Source organism: Neophocaena asiaeorientalis, unplaced genomic scaffold (assembly GCF_003031525.2).
Source record: "Neophocaena asiaeorientalis asiaeorientalis breed wild unplaced genomic scaffold, Neophocaena_asiaeorientalis_V1.1 scaffold249, whole genome shotgun sequence".
Classification (NCBI taxonomy): Eukaryota; Metazoa; Chordata; class Mammalia; order Artiodactyla; family Phocoenidae; genus Neophocaena; species Neophocaena asiaeorientalis.
In genome coordinates, this window is record NW_020172625.1 from 4,652,219 (window position 1) to 4,673,126 (window position 20,908).

At 41.0% G+C, this 20,908-nt stretch overlaps 1 protein-coding gene across 2 annotated transcripts in view; it reads right to left on the reverse strand.

Moving 5' to 3' along the window:
* Positions 1 to 20,908, reverse strand: part of PCSK5 (proprotein convertase subtilisin/kexin type 5) — a 442,496-nt gene that overhangs the window by 244,606 nt on the left and 176,982 nt on the right. For both annotated transcript variants that reach the window (XM_024738976.1, XM_024738975.1), the window contains exons 8-9: positions 17,501 to 17,713; positions 6,516 to 6,616 (exon numbers count right to left, since the gene is read on the reverse strand). In XM_024738976.1, coding sequence (XP_024594744.1) covers positions 6,516 to 6,616; positions 17,501 to 17,713 — 314 coding nt within the window. The remainder of the gene's footprint in view (positions 1 to 6,515; positions 6,617 to 17,500; positions 17,714 to 20,908) is intronic.

Below are 20,908 nucleotides of genomic sequence, written 5' to 3' on the forward strand. Positions count from 1 at the left end.
AGTTGTCTAAGCTATCTAGAACTATATTCTCTCTATATATATTCTAGAATCTTGTTCTACATATACCTATATGGTATATTCTATAAACCAGTGGTAATAGACAATTGAAATAAGAGAGAACAGATAGATAATAAGAAGAAAGTAGATGAGCCTACCTAGGAATGTGTGTGTATGTATGCATGCACATGTGTAGAACACCAAGGGCAGCTAATGTTTAATGTGTACCAGGTCTATTTCTAGTATATATAGAATACATATATGCATATATAGAATAGATATATGTATAGAATGGAATACACATTATAGAATATATAGAACAGAATAACAGCTGCCACCCCAGTTTATTTATTTTCTAAATTTAGATCTGGATGTATTAAATGTTCTCAAAGGATAGTATCCCTGTGGCCCCTGAGATATGAAATCTGAGAAAAAGGCTTTGGGTCACTTAAAACAGGAATTTGTGGCAGATTCCTTGTATCAGTGCTAAATAATGTCAGATGTTTCTACCCAACTCAGTCCCTTTTATTTACCATTCACTGTGCCACATTTCTTGTTTGCCGAGTACATACTGTTCAAATTTCCAGTGAAAGACCATTTGCGATTCAAGGCAAAAAGGTTTCTTTGGTGAATTTAAATTCTGAATTTCCTGAGCTAATGCTGGTAATTTAACATATAAAACACTACTGAAATAGCTTTCCTCAGCTAATAGTTGCAGACTCAAGGCAGGAAAACTTTCAGTAAAACAGAGTTTATGATTCTGAATACTAGGTTTTTATGAATGTCAGTTATTTCAACTGTATTTTATAAACCATTTTATATGAAATATCATTTGCTAGCAACATATTTTTTTCTTCTTACACGTCTGGGGTACTGGTAATATATACCAGCATTGAGATACAAAGCACCTCACAAATATGACTTGATGTTTTTCTAGGTTGCTCACTCAACACTATTAGTTATGTTTCACTACTTTCTCTTTTCTTTTTTTGTGGTACGTGGGCCTCTCACTGTTGTGGCCTCTCCCGTTGTGGAGCACAGGCTCCAGACGCGCAGGCTCAGCGGCCATGGCTCACAGGCCCAGCCGCTCCGCGGCATGTGGGATCTTCCCGGACCGGGGCACGAACCCGTGTCCCCTGCATCGGCAGGCGGACACTCAACCACTGCACCACCAGGGAAGCCCCAACTACTTTCTTCATTTAAGAAACCTGCTCCCAGGTTCCTCAGACAACTAAAAATAGAATTACCATATGGTCCAGCAATCCCACTCCTGGGCATATATGCAGAGAAAACTCTAATTCAAAAAGATACACGCACCCCTATGTCCACAGCAGCACTATTCACAACAGCCAAGACATGGAAACAACCTAAATGTCCGTCTACAGAGGAGTGGATCAAGAAGATGTGGTATATACAGTGGAATACTACTCAGCCATAAAAATGAACACAATAATGTCATTTGCAGCAACATGGATACAACTAGAGGCTATCATACTAAGTGAAGTAAGTCAGATGAGAAAGACAAATAGTATATGATATCACTTATGTGTGGAATGTAAAATATGGCATAAATGAACTTATCTATGAAACAGAAACAGATTCATGGACAGAGAACAGACTAGTGGTTGCCAAGGGGGAGGGGGTTGGGGGAGGGGTGGAGTGGGAGGTTGAGGTTAGCAGATGTAAGGTGTTATATATGGAATGGATAAACAACAAGGTTTTACTATATAGCAGAGAACTATATTCAGTATCCTATGATAAACCATAATGGAAAATATTAAAAAAAAGAATGTGTATATATGTATAACAATCACTTTGTTATACAGCAGAAATTAACACAACATTGCAAATCAACTATACTTCAATAAAAAAAAAAAAAAGAAACCTGCTCCCAGGACACTTACTTTACTTAAACTTTTTCAGTTACAGTATATAAAAAGATGTCATTTAAAGTAGCAATGGACCAAATGATAATTAGTTTGCTTGTAATCACTGATTACATATTCCCTACTCACTCAACTGAAAAACCAGAAAATTCCCCCCAAATCCACAAAAGCCAAACAACAGAAATATTATAGACCTCTGAACCAATACATATGTGATGAGGGTACCCCGAAACAGAAAGTTTTCTTGCCTCTCTTTTAAGATGCCAGTGTTTTCTCTTATTCTGAAATTGCTCCTGATTTTTAGAAGGGAAAATATTTAGAGCTTCTCGCACCCAGGTAACATTTTTAGGAGCAGGAGGAAACTGTTTAGTAATTAGAAAGGCAAAGTTATGATCAGACTGTCAGAGGTGCCTATAGAGCTTAAAGAGGCTCCAGACTCAGGACAAAAAGGAGGTAGGTTTTTAGAACTGAGAATCCTTCCAGTCTTGGGAGTGGTACACTTTTACCCAAGGATCTGGGGGTGTGTTAGTTACAGTGGAGTTTCTTACAACACATGTTCTTACATACCCCACAGGATAAGGATGGCCTGGGAGTCCTATTAGTTATCACAGCAGAGTTAATGACCAAACTTTTGTTGCATTCAGATAAGAGATCTGAACACTTTAAGCTTCTCTGTTTCTCTGTTTTGTTTTTGTTTTCTCTTCCCTTAGTTTCCTAAGAAGATTTTTTGGAAAGCTCCAACCTTAGGGGAGCAAGAAGACTCATAATGCAGAGGGGTCAACAGTTGGAGTAGCATCCACAGTAGGACCCACAGTCCTACTGATTCAGGCAAATGTGCCGATGCAAGCAAGCACGTGGGGACGTAAAGGAAGCAGGCTGTGAAGAAGCTGGGAGGTGGCAGTTTTCCCTGAGTATATACTACTGTAACCTAGTGACGTTAGGAGAAACAATGCATTTCTCCTTGTCGGGCAGAAAGAGCTGGGATATGCAGCTGGATAGGGACTGGCAGTCCCCGCCTGCAGCTTTTCAGCTGAACGCTCAGCCTCATCCAGTGACTCATCTGACCTGAGCAGGGGGTGAATATCTGAAGTGCTGGACAGAGTCCTGGGTCAGAATTCTGCCCAGCTCTGGCTTTCTCTTTTCCTTCCTTATAAGGGCGTACAGTGGTTCACCTCCCCGCCCCAATCCTTGTCTTCTCTTTCTGCGGTTTCATTTATGCATGGTCAACCGTGGTCCAAAAATATTACATGGAAAATTCCAGAAACAAACAGTTCGTAAGTTTAAATTGTACAACATTCTGAGTCGTGCAATGAAATCTCATACTGTCCAGCCCTGTCCCACCTGAGATCGCCAACCATGGCGTGATGATCCAGATTACCCAAAGACGACCCTCCTTCTGACGCATCATCAGAAGGTCAGTAGTAGCCTAACACTACGTCACAATGCCTACACCGTTCACCTCACTTCATTTCAACACGGAGGCATTTGATCATCTCACAGCATCACAAGAAGAGTGCGTATGGTTCTATAAGATGTTTTGAGAGAGACCACATTCACATAACTTTTAATACAGTATACTGTTATAATTGTTCTATCTTTAGTTACTGTTCTTCATTTCTTACTGTGCCTAATTTATAAATTAAACTTTGTTATAGGTATGCACTTATAGGAAAAATCATAGTACATGTAGGGCTTGGTACTATCTGTGGTTAAAGGCATCCACTGGGGGTCTTGGAACGTGGATAACAGAGAACTACTATCCGGCTCTTTAACTTGTGATAGCAAAGGCTGAATCTCAAAATACCAAGGTTTAAGTGTTGCTAAGAAGTACTAGTGGTGGAGGTTGGGTGACTGGGTGAGGTACACTTACCAAGGGTTAAACTTGGCTTTGTTGAGAACAACTGCAACCTTGGTACACTGTTACTTGAGTTCTTTGCTATTTAGATACTTTTTTTTCCCGTGGGAGGCCCATTGCTTATTGATGCTAGTTTAACATCCATGCCTGACCCACTCTTGAGGTACTCAGACCTATTGCCCCCAACTTTCAGCTTCACTTACAGGCAAAGATTGGCCTGTAGAACAAACCGATAGAGATGCAAGGAAAGGTTTATTCTTTCTCACCTGATCTGGTTGTTTACTATATACTTTGGCCGCATGATCGGACTAGACTGTTTAAAATCTTAAAATACAGTGGATTTTCTACATAAACTCTATCCTAGGACCTTCCTTCCACCCAATAAAGTTTTGGCAAAAATCAGTCTTAAAAAAAGGCTCAAAATGCAAAGGGAAAGAAAACAGGCAGCTTTCCAGTGTGTTCCCCAGCCCCAAAGCAAACTTATCCAACTGAGTATGTTGTTTGAGGCATAAAATTAAGGATTTTTCATTTGAGCTTAAATAGTGGTTAAAAGAATTATTGTTGAAAATATTAGTGTTATAGTAGTATTTCAAGGAACTGAGTAGCATGTGCTGTACAGCCACAGTTATGGTACTTGGTTGCCAGATTTGAGATTATATCCTTTTTTTGGGAAACGGGGAGGTGCAGGAAGAATTCCTGATTTTTTTTTTTTTTAGTAGTTTGTGGACAGGAGACTATTCCAGAGAAACAACCCAGAATTTCAGAATGAAGACGATATATTTTTCAAAATCCAACTTACAGTCACCAAATTAAAAACACAGATACTTAATCTGCCGTCAGAACAGTCCAGTGAAAAGTTATAAAGTGAGAACAGAATAAGTGCCAGTCCAGTGAAAAGTTATAAAGTGAGAACAGAATAAGTGCCAACTCCTCGCTAAACTTTTAACACTTTAAAAGATAAAATGTGTTGAAATGATTTGATATTTAACCCTGCCAAAACAAAAGAAATCCAAACATTGATGGGAGCTTGAATATCTCTCAATGTCAATGCTTAGGGGCAGGAGGCCACCAAAAGATATGGTACCTGCTATGGTCTGAATATTTGTGTCCCCTTAAAATTCGTATGTTGAAACTTAATACCCAATGTGAGAGTATTAGGAGGTAGGGCCTTTGGGAGGTGATTAGGTCACAAGGCTGGAGACCTCTTTAATGGGATCAGTGCCCTTATAAGAGACATTTATCCAGAGATCTCCCTTGCCCCTTTCTTCTACCATGTAAAGCCAACTAGGAAGTGGGTCTTTGCCAGACACTAAGTCTGCTGGCACCTTGATCTTGGACTTTCCAGCTTCGAGAGCTGTGAGAAATAAGTGTTTGTTGTTTAGAAGCTACTCAGTTTATGGCATTTTGTTATAGCAGCTTGAATGGACTAAGACACCACCATTTCCAGAGCCTGTGTTCTTCTGCCTGTCTCAGTCCAAGGAATTACACGTGACTTAGCAATTTACTGAATCCATATTACATTGAGGTCCAACTGCCTTGACAGAGGCTGTCTGCCTTATAGAGAGTCAGCTGTAAACGTTGGGAAGCCAATATGTACCGGGAATGAAACAGTACTGTTCTTATTAAGACCCGAGTCTCATCATGATCCTTGTATTCTTTCCCTGTCACCTGCTATGGCTCTACATCAGGTTTATATGAAAGAATCTTTCCATTCCTCCCTAGGGCAGGGATGCAAGGCTATTTTTGGAAAAACACTTATGTAATTACTTCAATTCCTTCTTGCTATGATCCTCTTGTAGGGATGGCCTCAGAGTTCAGGCCCACAATCCCTTTTATAAAATCCTTGGACCAGATATGTTCGGAATTCAAAATTTTTTCAGATATGGTGTCCACAGCATATGGTACACAAAACTTCCAGTGGGGTCCAAGCTAGCACCTCATAATCAAAGATATTAATGCTTCTACAGTGAAATGTGTGAATTTTCACAATACGTAAAGACTGAAAATAGCTTCAAATCAGTTCTGGGCAAGCTTTGCCATCAAATGAGTTTTGGTGTCAAATGTGCAAAAAACAACTTTCAGTTTTCAGGCCATTTTGGCTTTTGAAATTGAGGGTAAGGGAGTGTAGATCTCTATCAGGTTTTCAAAGAGTTAAGACAAACTAATCTATTGGTGCTTGGAGAAAGAAGAGAGACCTACCACCATATAAATCTAACCTAAGAACCTAAAATAACCTGAGGGGGCCTTTCAAAGGGATCTTTTAAACACCAAATTTGACTACATTAAGAAGGATTTCAGTTAAGTGGGTTGTCTTTCTTCCTGGGCTCCTGTCATATGACCTTGACGTGTTTTGTTCCCCAGAGTGAGTCTGTGACGGTTCTACTGTCATGGAATCTGAGCTGCATTGCTGTCCTGCAGGGAAAGGAACCAGAAGTGGGCAGACCTAAGTTTTCTGAGACTCACAGAACATTCCCCGACCAGAATAAAAACCTCAACAAGGCAAGAGTGTTACAGCCAACTGGCATGCCTGCACTATGACTCCACAATAAAGTAATTACACAGTTTGATTTCTGAAGAAGATAAAAACCAAAAAAGTTGCCTTTTCCCTTAATAGAGGGGAAGCTTTTCTTAAGGCCTAATCTTTGCAGTTTTAAAGGTGGAATTGGGAAGATTATATTCTGGCCTGTTGTGCTCGAGATTGTATACTAGCGAAGGGGTAAACTGTCCTTGAGCTGAGGGGCTGTCGCCAGTGGAGACATATGGAGATAAAGGCTTACTTGGCTTCCAGGGCCAGTGCAATGATGCCTGCCGCCATGGGGGCTGAGGCCGATGTCCCAGTGTGGTTGTCCGTGCAACGCTGCCTCAGATCCGTAGTGATCTAGAAGACAGAAGTGGAAAATTTAGGGCTCTGGGGTCAATGTGAGTCACATGCAAGTAAAAAGAAATTTACTCATAAAACTGGAAGGGACGGGTGTTGAAACAGTTGTTTTAAATTCCTTGTTCCCGCACTCCTGTGACTGTATCACTTCCAGAGAATTGCCTGTGTAAATCAACTCTGAAAAGGGGAGGGTTTGGAAATTGGATTCCACTTGCGTTACAACCAGGGTGAGGACTGCGGTGAGCCTTTGGCCCGAAACATACGGATTGTGCAAGTGTATCCTTAAATTTTACACCCTAGGCACCTCACTTGCCTCTCTCTGGTCCCAGCTTTAGTTAAAACGAAAGTTCTTTCATTACTCCAACATTTTAAATAATCAAACATGTTGATCCAACAACCAGACACTGAGTTAAGCACCTAGCATAATGAATAAAAGCACAGGGTCTTGTTCCTGCCCTCCTAGAACTATTACATTGGAAAAGCTGCAGGTTTGAAGCAAAAGATTTATTCTGCCCTAGAAGGAACTTTGCTTACAGACTCATTTTTAGAATGCACAGAAATGTGACTTGGATGAACCAAGACTTCCTGATAGATTTAACACAAATACTAAAAACAAGGTTGAAGCCAGTGTACTTGATGTGAAATGAACGGATCTAAGTGCGTGCTTGTATATTATAGGAGATTAGCCATTTTCTATTTTTTAAAGATCAAAATGTGAGAACTAGATCATTTTTTCCTCTTGGTTTGAATCTAGTTCACTTCAGCTGTGGCTGAATAACATGCCCAACAGCAAGGGCAGTATTTCCCAACCTCTGTTCCATGATCATTTCATGAAAGAAGAAAAATTAAATGCAGAATCTTCATAACAAGAGAAATAAAGCACTATGGCATATAACTTTGCAAACCACTGTAATATCTAAGATCCTCCCTCCCTGATAAGAATCCTTTTTTGCCCCCTTGGGACTAACAGCCCTCCTGCTGGGAAGCTACAAGGCTTGTGAGACGAACTTAGGAGTCTCATTGTAGTTATTGGAAGACATTGGTAAAGCTTTCTCAGTCATCAAGACAAGTATATAGCCCATATTTTACAGATAAGAAAACTGAGGTGAAAGGTCATCAGAAAGGTGTAGGGGGATAGAGGTGGTGAAAACAAAGCCTTGCTTTTCTAAGGTGCATCCTTCGAGAGAAGAATGCAGATTAGCTGATTTGGAAAGAAATTTGCTCGTCACCGAAAGAAAGCACTGCATAACTCTTTAGAAATGAGTCCTCCCCTAAGTTTCCTCAGGGTCACGTGAGGATGTCTGAAGGGACTCTTTAATTATCTTCATGAATCGAGATTGACATCCCGGTGATTTAGTTTCACACAAGGCCATCAGTGCTCACTATCTGTTCTTTATGCCTTTTGACACCACTAATATTACCAGATTGAGAGGCACTGATACAAAAGAAATGGGAGAAAGAGTAAAAATATAGAGAACCATGTAGATAGGTGGTGGCAGAAAGGAGACAAGCCTTGCACTCTTTTCTGGAATAACTGAGAGCTGGGCAAGAGCCCGACCGTGTGTTTGGCAAGCAGGGCAAGTTGTTTCTAGATTCACAGACGTGATTAGCTAGCCATCCTCTGAGCCTCCACAGTGGATGTTCGCAAGATGTCTGGGTAAAGAGAGCCCTACCCACTTCTACATTAAGAAACTTCTGAGATTTTTCAATTGCTGGCGTTAAAAAGGTATTTCTTTTTGGAGGGGGCGAGGCAAAAAACCCCACATAACACAGATTTACCCTTTTAACAACTTTGTAAGTGTACTGTACAGTATTGCTAATTATATGCACTTTGCTGTGCAATCCTAGAGCTCTACGACATTTTCACCTTGCCTGACTGAAACTCTACCCATTAAACAACTCCCCATGGCCCCTCCCCAGCCCCTGGCAACCACCATTCTACTGTTTGCTTCTGTGACCGTCACTGCTCTAGGTACCTCATGGAAGTGGAATTATGCAGCATTTGTCTTTTTTGTGATTGGCTTATTTCACTTAGAATAACGTCCTCAAGGCTCATCCGTGTTGTAGCATGTGGCAGGATTTCCTTCTTTTTAGGCCGCATAATATTCCATTGTATTATATAGTATATTTTCTTGATTCATTCATCTGTCAATTGGTATTTGGATTGCTTCCACCTCTTGGCTATTGTGAATAGTGCTGCAATAAACATAGGTGTGTAAATATCTCTTCCAGATCCTGTTTTCAATTCTTTTTTTTTTAAAGACCAACTCCTTTAGACCCACAGCTGGCCTTTTCGTAATTCTTTCTTTCTTTTTTCTTTTCTTTTTTTTCCTTCCTCCCTTCCTTCTTTATGGCAGCGTTGGGTCTTCGTTGCTGCATGCGGGCTTTCTCTAGTTGCGGCGAGCGGGGGCTACTCTTCATTGTGGTGCGCGGGCTTCTCATTGCGGTGGCTTCTCTTGTTGTGAAGCACGGGCTCTAGGAACGTGGGCTTCAGTAGTTGTGGCTCCCAGGCTCTAGAGCGCAGGCTCAGCAGTCATGGTGCACTGGGCTTAGCCGCTCCGTGGCATGAGAGATCCTCCTGGACCAGGGCTCAAACTCGTGTCCCCTGCATTGGCAGGCACTCTCCACCACTGCACCACCAGGGAAGTCCTCAGATCCTGTTTTCAATTCTTTTGGATATGTACTCAGAAGTGGGATTGATGGATTGTTAAAAAGTGATTTCTATTTCATTTGAAATGATGGGTGAATTTGCAGCCTTATCTTCCAAAGGCCTGGTCCCTAAGTCAACGTATAAATACCCCAGCAGCAGCCTGTTTCCAGGTCTCCAGATATACTGTTGTTGAGAGGTGGCCTTGCCTGCATTTTTCTCATTTTACCTCACCCTCACGGTCACATTCCTTTGCCAAGTTTTTTTTTTTTTTTCAATGACTTGTGCCTGAATTCAAGATTTTTCATGACGTTTTCTCAGTTGGCTCATTTTCCTTATTCTTCAGCTGCACCAGACGCTTTCAATGTACAGAAACAAAACCAGAATAGAGACGCCAAATGTGTGCAGCATTTGCGCGTGTAATAAATAGCTACCTCCAGCCTCACCTCCAGCGAACAATAAAAATGTTATGATGTTGGGTTGGCCATAGGAATATGCTCCATCCAAATAGGGTCCGCAGGTATATACACAAATGATATATACTTAAGTAAACAGCCATTTAGTACTTTTATATATAAACACCAATTTACTGTTAAATGCTATTAATATAGGCAAGTTTGTACAATTCCACATCATGACCGTGCTTTTATTTTTTTTTCCAATCACTTGAACTAAATGAAACTTGAGTAGTGAGTAGGGGTAGAAAGGGAGTGGAACAGGAAGGTGATGGAGAGGAGGGAGGTTAAAAGGAATGGAGAGAAAAGAAACAAAAACATCCTCACTCCCTTCTCATCCTGCTTTAAGTGGAAACTCCAGCTGGGTCATTTCAAGAGGAAGTTACTGTCAGTGGTCGAGATACGGAGGTGTAAATTACCGGAAAGATCTAAGGCAGGTTTTCATCATTAAGAGAACGCACAGCATCAGGAAATTTTTATGTCCATCTTTAGGAAGAAAAGGCAAGGACCACCAAGGAGCATGCAATTTTAAAGAAAAATGATGCTCCCCAAACTGGAACCACATGGGGTAACCCCATTAATCACAACACATGCATACAAGAACTGACAGTGTAATTTAAAGGAAAAGTTGCATTCAACGGTTGGCCCACATCATGGGGCTGGGAATTCAGAGAGTTGATATGTGAAAACAGAACAATAAAGCGCATTAAGTTTCAATTCCATTTTAGAATGTCTCAGAATTTGGTTTTGGTCCCGCTGGCGCATCTTGCATGCTCTAAATTCCCCAAATTCACTACCCAAATCAGAAACAGAATTTTTCTCCACAGAACTTCTCAGATTGCTCAAGAAAATATCATTTCTGCCCATCAGAGTGAAGGAAACAGGAGATGACACCAGGCCTCACACCAGATCAAAGCTGTCTTGATCAGCAAATTAGATTTTCAGCCTCTCCCGGGATGGGTAGCAGATGGGCTTTTGGACTCCACAAAGTTTGGGATGTCATCTTGATTTGGTGAGATGGGGTGGGTATTCAGGTCGAGTCAGGCTTCTGCTGTGAAGAACCATCCCTTTTTCTCATCCTAAGCTCTTATTTCCGAGTATTTCACATTTCGATTACTTGGGCTGATTGGATCTTTTATTCTAGCCTGTTGATGTAATTCTCCAGGGAATCTCAGTTCAGATTGAGGCTGGCTATAAATGACAAATCTTTACACAGTTAGGAGTTTCTATCTCCCTGATACCTTGTGATCTGTTTTATTTTGAAGGTGCCATATTGTCTCATATCTGTTAAAAGAGCAACTGAACAGATATTTTTAAAACATGAAATGATTCTGTCTGTTAGGTTGAATTTGTTTCTGGTGTCGATTTGGATTTGCAAGAAAGGTGCCAAAAAAAAAAAAAAAACCTGTTTCAGACACAGCTCTGGAGGAGGATAAGGGCAGAAACTACATCTTAAATGTGTTAACAAATAAAATAGGAGAAGTTGATTTATTAAGCACAGCAAAATATAAAGGAACCAAAGACTAACGCTTTCTGTGTTCACCAAAGTCACAAAGACTGGTGTAAAATTCGATTATGACTGACAAAAGACCACACAAAATTCCACTCCCATGTTGCAATGAGAATCTGTAACTGTAAAGTGCAAACGTAAGGTTCTGCTTATCAATGTGAGGTTAATATCACTAAAGAAGGATCCCATCTTATATCATTTTTTGAATCTCTATACTGTTCAGCTCAGTGCTGGGTACAGAGCAGAGGTACAGTATTTATTTGTTAAGTTGAATTACTAGTGTCAAGCTCCTTTATACTCATTTTGTTCTATGTTTTAAACTCTCCCACTTATTAGGAAAGACTTCAAGGTTACTTCTTTATCGATTCTCCAAATAAGACTTACATAAACTTATAAGCAGCCTACAAAAATTATGTGTGTATGTGTATATACACAATCCAGGGGCTAAAGTACAGCCATTTCTCTTCCTACTACTATTGCTAACACTAGCTGCACTGCTTCTAAAACCACCACCACCAGCAACTTGCAAAGAGCAAGGCAATGAGCGATAGGTGTGTATGTTGTATATAAAATATATTTGTGTGTATGTGTGCACGCAGTTATATATAAAATTATATTGGATCCACAAGAACTCTGCAAGGAAGATATATCAATACTATTTATTAACTAAGGGAATGGAGGCTCAGAGAGATTCATGAGCCCAATGACATGCAGCCACTAAAGAGCTGGTAAGTGGTGAAGTATTAAATCCTGAAATGGCAGCAAAAGAAAAAGCTGAGCTACAGAGTGTAGTCACCCATGACAGCAAAGGTGGCAGTTCCAGACCATCACCAGCAATTATGGCGAAACTGGCCTTGGGATCCAGCCCCCGTCAACCAGTGGGTATCGCCATTCTCCTTTGGGCCACAGTCAAAATCAGAATTTTTTAGGCATAAACTTTCCTTCCTTCTTTTTAACATTCTCAAGAGAATATGGATCAGACGTCTATACAAACTAAACACATCTGGGTTTGCTAGTCTTTCACTCATGAAAAATCATGACGTTTCCCAAATCAAAAGGAGAAACAGAGAGATGATAGCAATGACTGCATCTGAATAACAAATTCGTTAGCGGAGAGGGTACTTTCTGCAAAAGGAAATGTGTAGCTGCTTAGGAATATTAAAAGCAATAAGATAATTCCTCCAATGGAACTGGTCTTTCAGGCCAACCCTGAGATACCCCAGGCAGCAAGTTTGTTTTGAACACAAATAAATAAAATGACATCAGAAGAGGGCTGAGCAGAGCATATATTTAAACCCGGGCTCACAAGACCCAGGAGGAATACGATGGCCCCCATATTCCAATCACTGAGACAAATTACTAGAGGAAAAAAAGACAAAGGCTGAACAAGTCCCAAAAGAAATATAATTTAATGATGGGAGTGACTGGGGAGAGAGGGGAGCTTTATCGCTATCAAAGAACTTGGGAGAAATTCAGGAGGTAGTGAAGGGTTACATAAAGACAGGATCTTTAAGGCTCCTTGACACTAAGGATAGTTGGATGTACAGCTTTCTACAGCAGGATTCCTGTAGGCAATTTCCTATGTGAAATATATTGTCACGTACCCTCTGCCTTTCTCCAACCTACCAGTAGAGGAAGATTCTCTGAAAGAGAGCACCTACCTGCGTCCTGGGACTGTTTAAATGCCTTGTGAGGCTTCTATCTTTCTCAATGTCAGTTACTCCTGAACATTTATCAAGCTCAGGCTCTGGGAAAGAAAGTCTTCAACCTCAAGTGGTTTCCATTCTAGCATGGAAAGCAGTCAATAAAAAAATGTATAACATCATGTTAAGTAGCTCTAAGGACGCTAGAAAGAAAACTGAACAGGATAAAAGAGTAGAGTTTGCGGGGAGGGGAGTGCCACCCTTTCAGGGAAAGGTGAGGAAGAACAGCCTCCCTGATAGGAAATTTGAGAAGAGGCATACATGAAGTGGTTTCTGGGAAAAGAGTGTTCCTGCCAGATGACACGAGTCGCACAGGAGGGCCCTGGTTTGAAATCACACAAAAGGCAAAAAGGTAACTTTGGGGAGTTCAACGCCAGGCCACGGGAATTAGCCACTTAGACTGGCAAAGGGCTTAGGTGTTTTGCAAGAAGACCGACCGATCGTCTGAGGGGGTTAGGAAGAGGTCTAACGGCATGAAATTCAAAATTAGTGAGCCATAAAAATTAAAATGTGCGGTTCAATGTAGTCACCAACAGTCCCATGTGGATATTTAAATTTAAACCAGTTAAAATTTAATCGGAATTAAAATTAAAGTTCTTCCACTGCACTGGCCACACTGAACATGCTCGACAGCCACGTGTGTCTAGTGACTACCATTCTGGCAGCACAGATGGAGAACCCTTCCACCCTAGCAGAAAGTCCTACTGGACAACGCTGATCTAAAGGACTGCGAAGCAAATTGCTCACTGCGTTCCGAGTGTATAAAATTTGAATACACTGTCATCAAGAATATAAATGAAAGTAAAGGTAATAAATTTAAAAATGAAAATTACTTTCCATATTCAAAAAGAACGAGTGGGCCAAGTAGTGAAAAACAGTGGATGCCTATATAGTCCACATACTTTTCTTTTTTTTTTTTTAAATCACTGTGAAGAGAACCCCGAACAGGCAAGAAAAGCACCATTCTTTTATACAGCCCCATGCTGGAGGTCCCTGGGAAGGATCCGGGGCATGACAGCGCATTGGTTACAAGGTGGGCTGGGGGTTCAACACAACTTTGGTTGGAATCCAGACTCTACCACTTACTACATGTGTTTCTTTTAACCTTTCAGACTTTAGTTTTCTCATCTGTAGAGTGGGGCCAATACTTGATCTTCCTGCATAATGTTTTGGTGATACAAAGAGAGGATGCATTCAATGTGCATAGCACACTGCCAGGCACACATTAGAAGGGCAAAATGACATGTTAATATAACTGTAAATGTACTACATGTCTGGCATGGAATAAAATGTATACGGTGTTGTTAATAAAAACATTATTTCATAATAACCAGTCACTTCAACTGATTTCTATTTACCTTATAGGGGAGCTTCTTATCATAGTAATCTTGATATTTTAGTTGCTTCACTTGCTATAATAAGGTTCAAGGCTATCACTGATCCGAATCTACTAAAGCATGCGTGGAATACCAAGGTCCACAACTGTACGATAGTGATGGTAGGAAACCAAGGGATGGAGACTTGGCTACGTTCTGAAACTCAGGGCAAGGTTTTCCTACTTGCACACCATGAAAAGGACAAGAAAAAATTATTTAACCAAAGTGCTTTCCCAGAAGCAGTGAGATCTTTCCGCTCTCCTGGATCCTCAGTGTCTGCCTCAGTTCAACTCACAAAGGTGCTCTAGGAATGAAGAATGACAACTGTGCTCTTCTGAAGAAGCAGCAAATGACAAAAGGAAATGGATGGACTGGGGAGGGGAGCCCCAGAACAAAGGGAGACACTGCTGTTCCTGTAACACTCAATCACGGATGCCACTAACAGGATGCGGGCATCTCTGAGGGACCACAGACATCTGGTTCAAAGCGTGGTGAAGAAAAGGTCCCAAGCGCAGAGCAGGACTATTTGTCATTCTGACATCTAGAAGGAAAAGGGGCAGCTGGACCATAAAAGCCTGATGTTGCCGCCAACTCTCCTCACGTTTAAACTGTTAACATGTTTACCATCAAAGTGCCATTCTTTACGGGGTGGGTGGAACAGATCGTGGTTCTACAGATTGGAAAAACGAAGGTGCGACAAGCACCTCTGTGAACAACAGCTGGAAAAACGACCAGCCTAAGCTCCCACGATACAGAAAGCTACCCTGACTTAGGGAACAAGGGTACCAGCCACTTACTAGGTGGCTCGTTGCCACAGGCGTTGTGTAAGTACCTTAGGCTCAGTATGTTGCTATCTTCATGAAAATTTATGAGCTTGGTTCTGGCTTTACCTCCACTTTACGGAGGAGGAAACCAAGACTCGGTAGAGGTTACTTAGCCACTGAGTGGTCTGTCCGTAGCTAGAGATTATAATTGGAAACAGCTACCACATTCCTCTCCAACTGACGGTAATCTGGAGACTCAGGCAAAATAAGAGAAGCTGAGAACTGGCTAGAGAAAAATTCGTAATCAACTGCTACCACGAAAATGGGAGAGGTTAAACAAAAGGTAGAGCCAAGTAAAAGGTAAACAGGTAACTTTATATACTCAGTGAGTCAGTAAAGGTTTTGCTATCAGAAGCAGCAACAAGGGAAAAGTGAAATATGACCTGAATCAGGGATATTGACATTAAATCATGGTGTCCATCTTTCCTCTCAAGCCCTATCCCTCAGCACAGAATGATCGATTTGTCCGTCTGTGGAAGCATCCTAAATGACCACCCAGTCAATGGGGGTCATAGCAGCTACCACACCATCACAGTAAGTAGTGATGAAAAGCCCAGAAAGGTCAAGTGTAAGGAGTAAATCTCAGGGTAGCAATTTTGTGGTCCCTCTATCTGCACTGTGCTCTTCCATCTGGGACCCGGCAACACTTCCTTCTTCCTTGATATTTTGCCCATTGGATTATAATCTCCTCTTAAGGAAGGCACTTATGGAACTTAAGAACAGCTCTCTCACAACAACTGCCCCACAGGAAATAATAGCACTAGATGGGCATATTTACTCTGAAGCAATGGTGAGTTTTCATTAACATGCCTTCAGACTCTAGAAGTTTAGGAAGACAATTCTTACTCCAGAGAGTTTTCATCAGGATTTTCATGATGCAGAACTGACGGATGCCACTCAGTATTAGTGGGCCTTGACCAGGAGCTCTGAGAGATGAGCAAATTTGAAAGCCAAAGGAACATTCCTAGATTAAAACGTTTCCATAATGATGGTAAAGTATCATAGAGCATCACTTTCCCATGAAGAAAGCCATGGAACTTCAAAACTTGTCATCTCTGTATTTTCTCCTTTTATATTTCACTTTGTATTGTGGAATATGTTTACTGATGTATGATGGAGGTACTTCCAGGGTTACTCATGTGCAGATTTTTAACCCAATTATTATGAAGGGATTAGAGAAAGATGGGGACAGATGGGATATGCATAGGGGTAGGCAGTTTTTATTTAAATCCATCTGAAAAATGTAACTTAAGAGGATAGTAAAAGGTAGCCGAGAAATCAAACGTGAAAATCCTACAGTAATCAGGAATCAAGAGGAACCAAATAGATATGGATGAAGAATTACAGGAAGGAGGTAGTATCTTATCACCTCTATTTCCACCACCGTATAAAGCCAGAGGGAGCATTGCAGAGTGAACCAAACCTGCGTGAATCACAGGATCTGAAAGCAGGATGTTGGCTAAATGCTAAAAAGTGTCATGTATAGCAGCTTAGCTCCACTTTAGAAAGACAAACCCTGAGACATTTTATAAAACCATGATCAGGAAAAGAGCAAAGCACAAAGGTGTCTGAGATTTAGAGTCAGTCGCACAGTGTGGGGCATCCTAAAAGTCAGACCTTTTTTGAGCACCAATGGGTCAGGTAGTGTGCAAAGCACTTTCTATCTACTTGCTCGTAATCACTGAAATAACTCCATGAACTCGGTATTACTAAATGCCCTCATTTTACAGGTGAGGATCTTGAGACAGAAAAATTAAGTAATGTATCCAAAGTTACCCAGCTAGTAAATAGTTCCAGAGTGAACGAAAGCCACACCGGCTGGTCCTGCAAACCTAAACTCTTAACCATTTTACCATCTGCATAGAGAGCAGAGCATGTTGGTAAGCAGATCACACAGGACTACTGTGCTTCTCGTTCAGGCAAACTCTGTGCTGCAGTGTTAGAGAAGCACCTTTTACATAGGTTTAGGTCACACTGAATTCGTTGTACCTACTTTGAGACCAAAGTACTCAAGCTGAAGTTCAAAGGCAGTACGGGGACAGAGTGATAGGGAACTGGGCTGAGGATCCCACCCAGTCTTTTCTCTGCCACCAACTCACAAGGTGAATGTAGTCCATTCATTTGTCTTCAATAAAACTGAAGCTTAATCATGTCTAAGGCCACATTCAATGCTGGAATGTAATGACCCAGACAGGCTTTTTCAATGACTTGGTAACGGAATGGTAATATTTACAAATACCTGTGTTGAGTAATCAGCTAATCTTTCTATTTCCATATATTATTTGTGCATATAAATGTATGGTCTCCATTTGTGTTTCAAAGTGAAAGATAAATAAACCAATCATGCCAGACATGCAAATGTCACATACTATTTTCTTATCATAGGACTCCCCGCTGCTGTAGGTTGTGGCCAGCGTGGACGAACACTCTTCCAGGTACCAAGGCTTCTTTCCGCTTTCGGCTGTGCTGCTGATGGAGATGGTGTAGATGCTGTTGGTGTAGCCATCACAGGAGCAGTGGTCTTTGCTCCTCCCACCATTTCCCGATGCCCAGACAAAAACAGAGCCGAGGCCTCTCCGCCCCTGCACACAAACAGAAAAACTTAGATGATGGAAGACATGGGTCACAGACTCTAGATGAAGACAAGAGCAATATCAACATGGCAGAATGAAGCATTTGCAGATGGGGTACGATGCTGCATTAATAATGTGCTGGATCTAAGCTGCTTTCTGAAGTAAGAGGAGTTGCTTTTAAAAACTAATATAGGACTTCCCTGGTGGCGCAGTGATTAAGAATCCACCTGCCAATGCAGGGGACACGGGTTCAATTGCTGGTCCGCGAAGATCCCACATGCCGCGGAGCAACTAAGCCCCCGTGCCACAAATACTAAGCATGCTTTCTAGAGCCCACGAGCCACAACTACTGAAGCCCGTGCTCTGCAACAAGAGAAGCCACCGTGAAGAGTAGCCCCCGCTCGCCGCAACTAGAGAAAGCCTGCGTGTAGCAACGAAGACCCAATGCACCCCAAAAATAAATAAATAGATTTATAAAAAAAAAGACAAAACTAATCTGGATGCAATGTACAGCATGACGACTATGGTTAACACTACTGTATTGTACATTTGAAAGTTGCTAAGAGAGATCTTAAAATCTCTCATCACAAGAAAAAAAACTGTAACTATGTATGGTGATGGATGTTAACTAGACTCAAGGTGGTGATCATTTCACAAATATATACAAATATTGAACCATTAATGTTGTATACTTGAAACTAATATGTCAATTATATCCCAATTAAAAAAAGAAACTAAAATATTACCTTTCACCTGATACAGTCATAGAAGTAACAAGAGCACAAACAGTGACGATCATAAGGGCTAACATTTTACTACGTACCTACCGTGGGCCAATCTAAATGTTTTACATGAATCAGACTGAATTCCTCCAACAACTCTGTGAGAGCGGTACAATTTTTGTCCCCATCACACAGATGAAGAATTGAGGTAAAGAAGTAATGTTTTTAAGGTCACAAGCCAGTAAGTGGAAAGACAAAATTTGAACCCAGACAGCCAGACCTCAGAGTTGGAATATTATTAGTCACAATTACCATAGTCATATTATATTCCTATAAATCTTCATCCACATGAAGTGGCTGCTGTTATGTACCCTTATTTGATATATGAGCAACGTGAGGTGCACAGAGGTAATGTATTTATTCTGAGATCACATCATCAATAAAGGGCAGAATTTGGGATGACGTCCTTCCTTCCAGAGCTGTGCTTCCTCTATGCATGGCAGGGATATTAATTATGAGGGATGTTATGGATGCTACCGGAAATAAAAGGATTTCAAGATCAAATATGTTTGGGAAATTCTGAATTAAGCAAAATTAAACAGGTTCCCTTATTGCAGAACTTCTAAGAGTCTTTAGTGAGTGACGGTTCATTGCAAAACTAAGAGGGGGGCACGATCCGAAGTAATTTCCAAACATATTTGACTGTGGATACCTTCTTCAACCAGATCCAAGAAGTTTTTCTTACATTCTTTATGTCAAAACTTGGCATAAACTCAAAGACCTTCCTAAGGTCATAAAATAATTAAGGAGAAGAAGCAACGTAGAACACAGATGTATTGAAGCATATGGACTATTTTTCTCTGTAAGATGAGATCTTCAGAAGAAAAGAGAAACATAAGCCAAAGTGAAGAGCATCTCTCAGAACAGTTACAGCTGAATCCTTCAGAAATTCTACCATTTTAAAACTACAAGGCATGCTGGAGGACACGTAGGTCAAGTCTATCACTTTGTAATTAGGAAGTGAGAACCAAAGTCACAAAGCTAGTGATGACTAAACCTCTTTTCTTCTTTCCAGGCCCCAGCTCTTCTGGTGTCAGGTGGAGGAAAAAGTATTTGGAGTGTTGTCCTGGAATTTCTGGAAAAAAGAGCCAAGGAAAGAGAGATGACAAAGAATCTGGAGTATCTTTGATAAACTCTCCCTGACCTTGAATCCTCAGGGAACAGAATATTTATGACAGGATTTGACCTGACCTGAGCATGGATTTCTTTTTGCCCTTCAATGTGGAAAAATGCAATATGATTACACAGGAATGGGAAAAATTCATGGAGAGGAGGAGGAACTTCTGGATGTTATTGCCACTAGACAGCTGGACCTGGTTTACCATCCTTCAGTTTCCCATCCAAATATTCACGAAACATAGAGAAGGATGCAAAAATCACCAACCCATCATAAACTAAGGATTTTGTCCAACGCTTCCAATTCTACAGAGGGAATTACTCCTCACTATGGTGTGGATGGCCAGATTGAGAAACTCTGGCGACTGACTCAGGTCTATACATCAGAGACAGAACGTCGCAGCCAGGGAAGAATAAGAAGGTTCCATTTCATCACCAAAATGTGCCCTCCCCATCACACACTGAGGGGCTGTGTCACCGGGAAGAAGCACGGTCACAGCAGAGCTTTACCTGACCTGTCAACAGAACACATGAGATAATGACAAAACCTACCTGGTTTAAACAGAACCATAACAAGATAATAGATTAAAACCCACAAAATGATGAAAAAGCACATACGGCACAACCTCATTCATGTATCTATGTAAAATTATGACTGAAAACATCTCTAAAAACGTATTTCATTTTAAAAGAATAATAAGACAATGTTTGGAAGGTACTTTTATGTTGTAATATCATTACAAATGTAGGATACAAAATGATACAGAATAGTCTCAGTTTAGAAAAAAGTGTATGTGCATGTGTGCAAAATGAAGTTAACGTGTAGCACAGTTTTACGCTTAAAGCTACCATCAAGTGACGGTGTAGTAGAACTTATCCTGTTCGGTAAGATTAGGAAAGAATTTTATTTTCTTTTTATACCTTCCTTCCGTGACCATGTATGATTTTTATAAACAGAAACAAACACGTTTATTCCTCTATTGAGAGGGAAAACCTAGGGCTAATTCTTAAGAGATAATACTTTATTTATTTATTTAAAATTTTTTTTTTTTTTTTTTTTTTCCCTGCGGTACGCGGGCCTCTCACTGTTGTGGCCTCTCCTGTTGCGGAGCACAGGCTCCGGACGCGCAGGCTCAGTGGCCGTGGCTCACGGGCCCAGCCGCTCCGCGGCATGTGGGATCCTCCTGGACCGGGGCACGAACCCGTGTCCCCTGCATCGGCAGGCGGACTCTCAACCACTGTGCCACCAGGGAAGCCCAAGAGATAATTTTTGTTTTATAATCAAGGAGAGTTTTATACCTAGAAG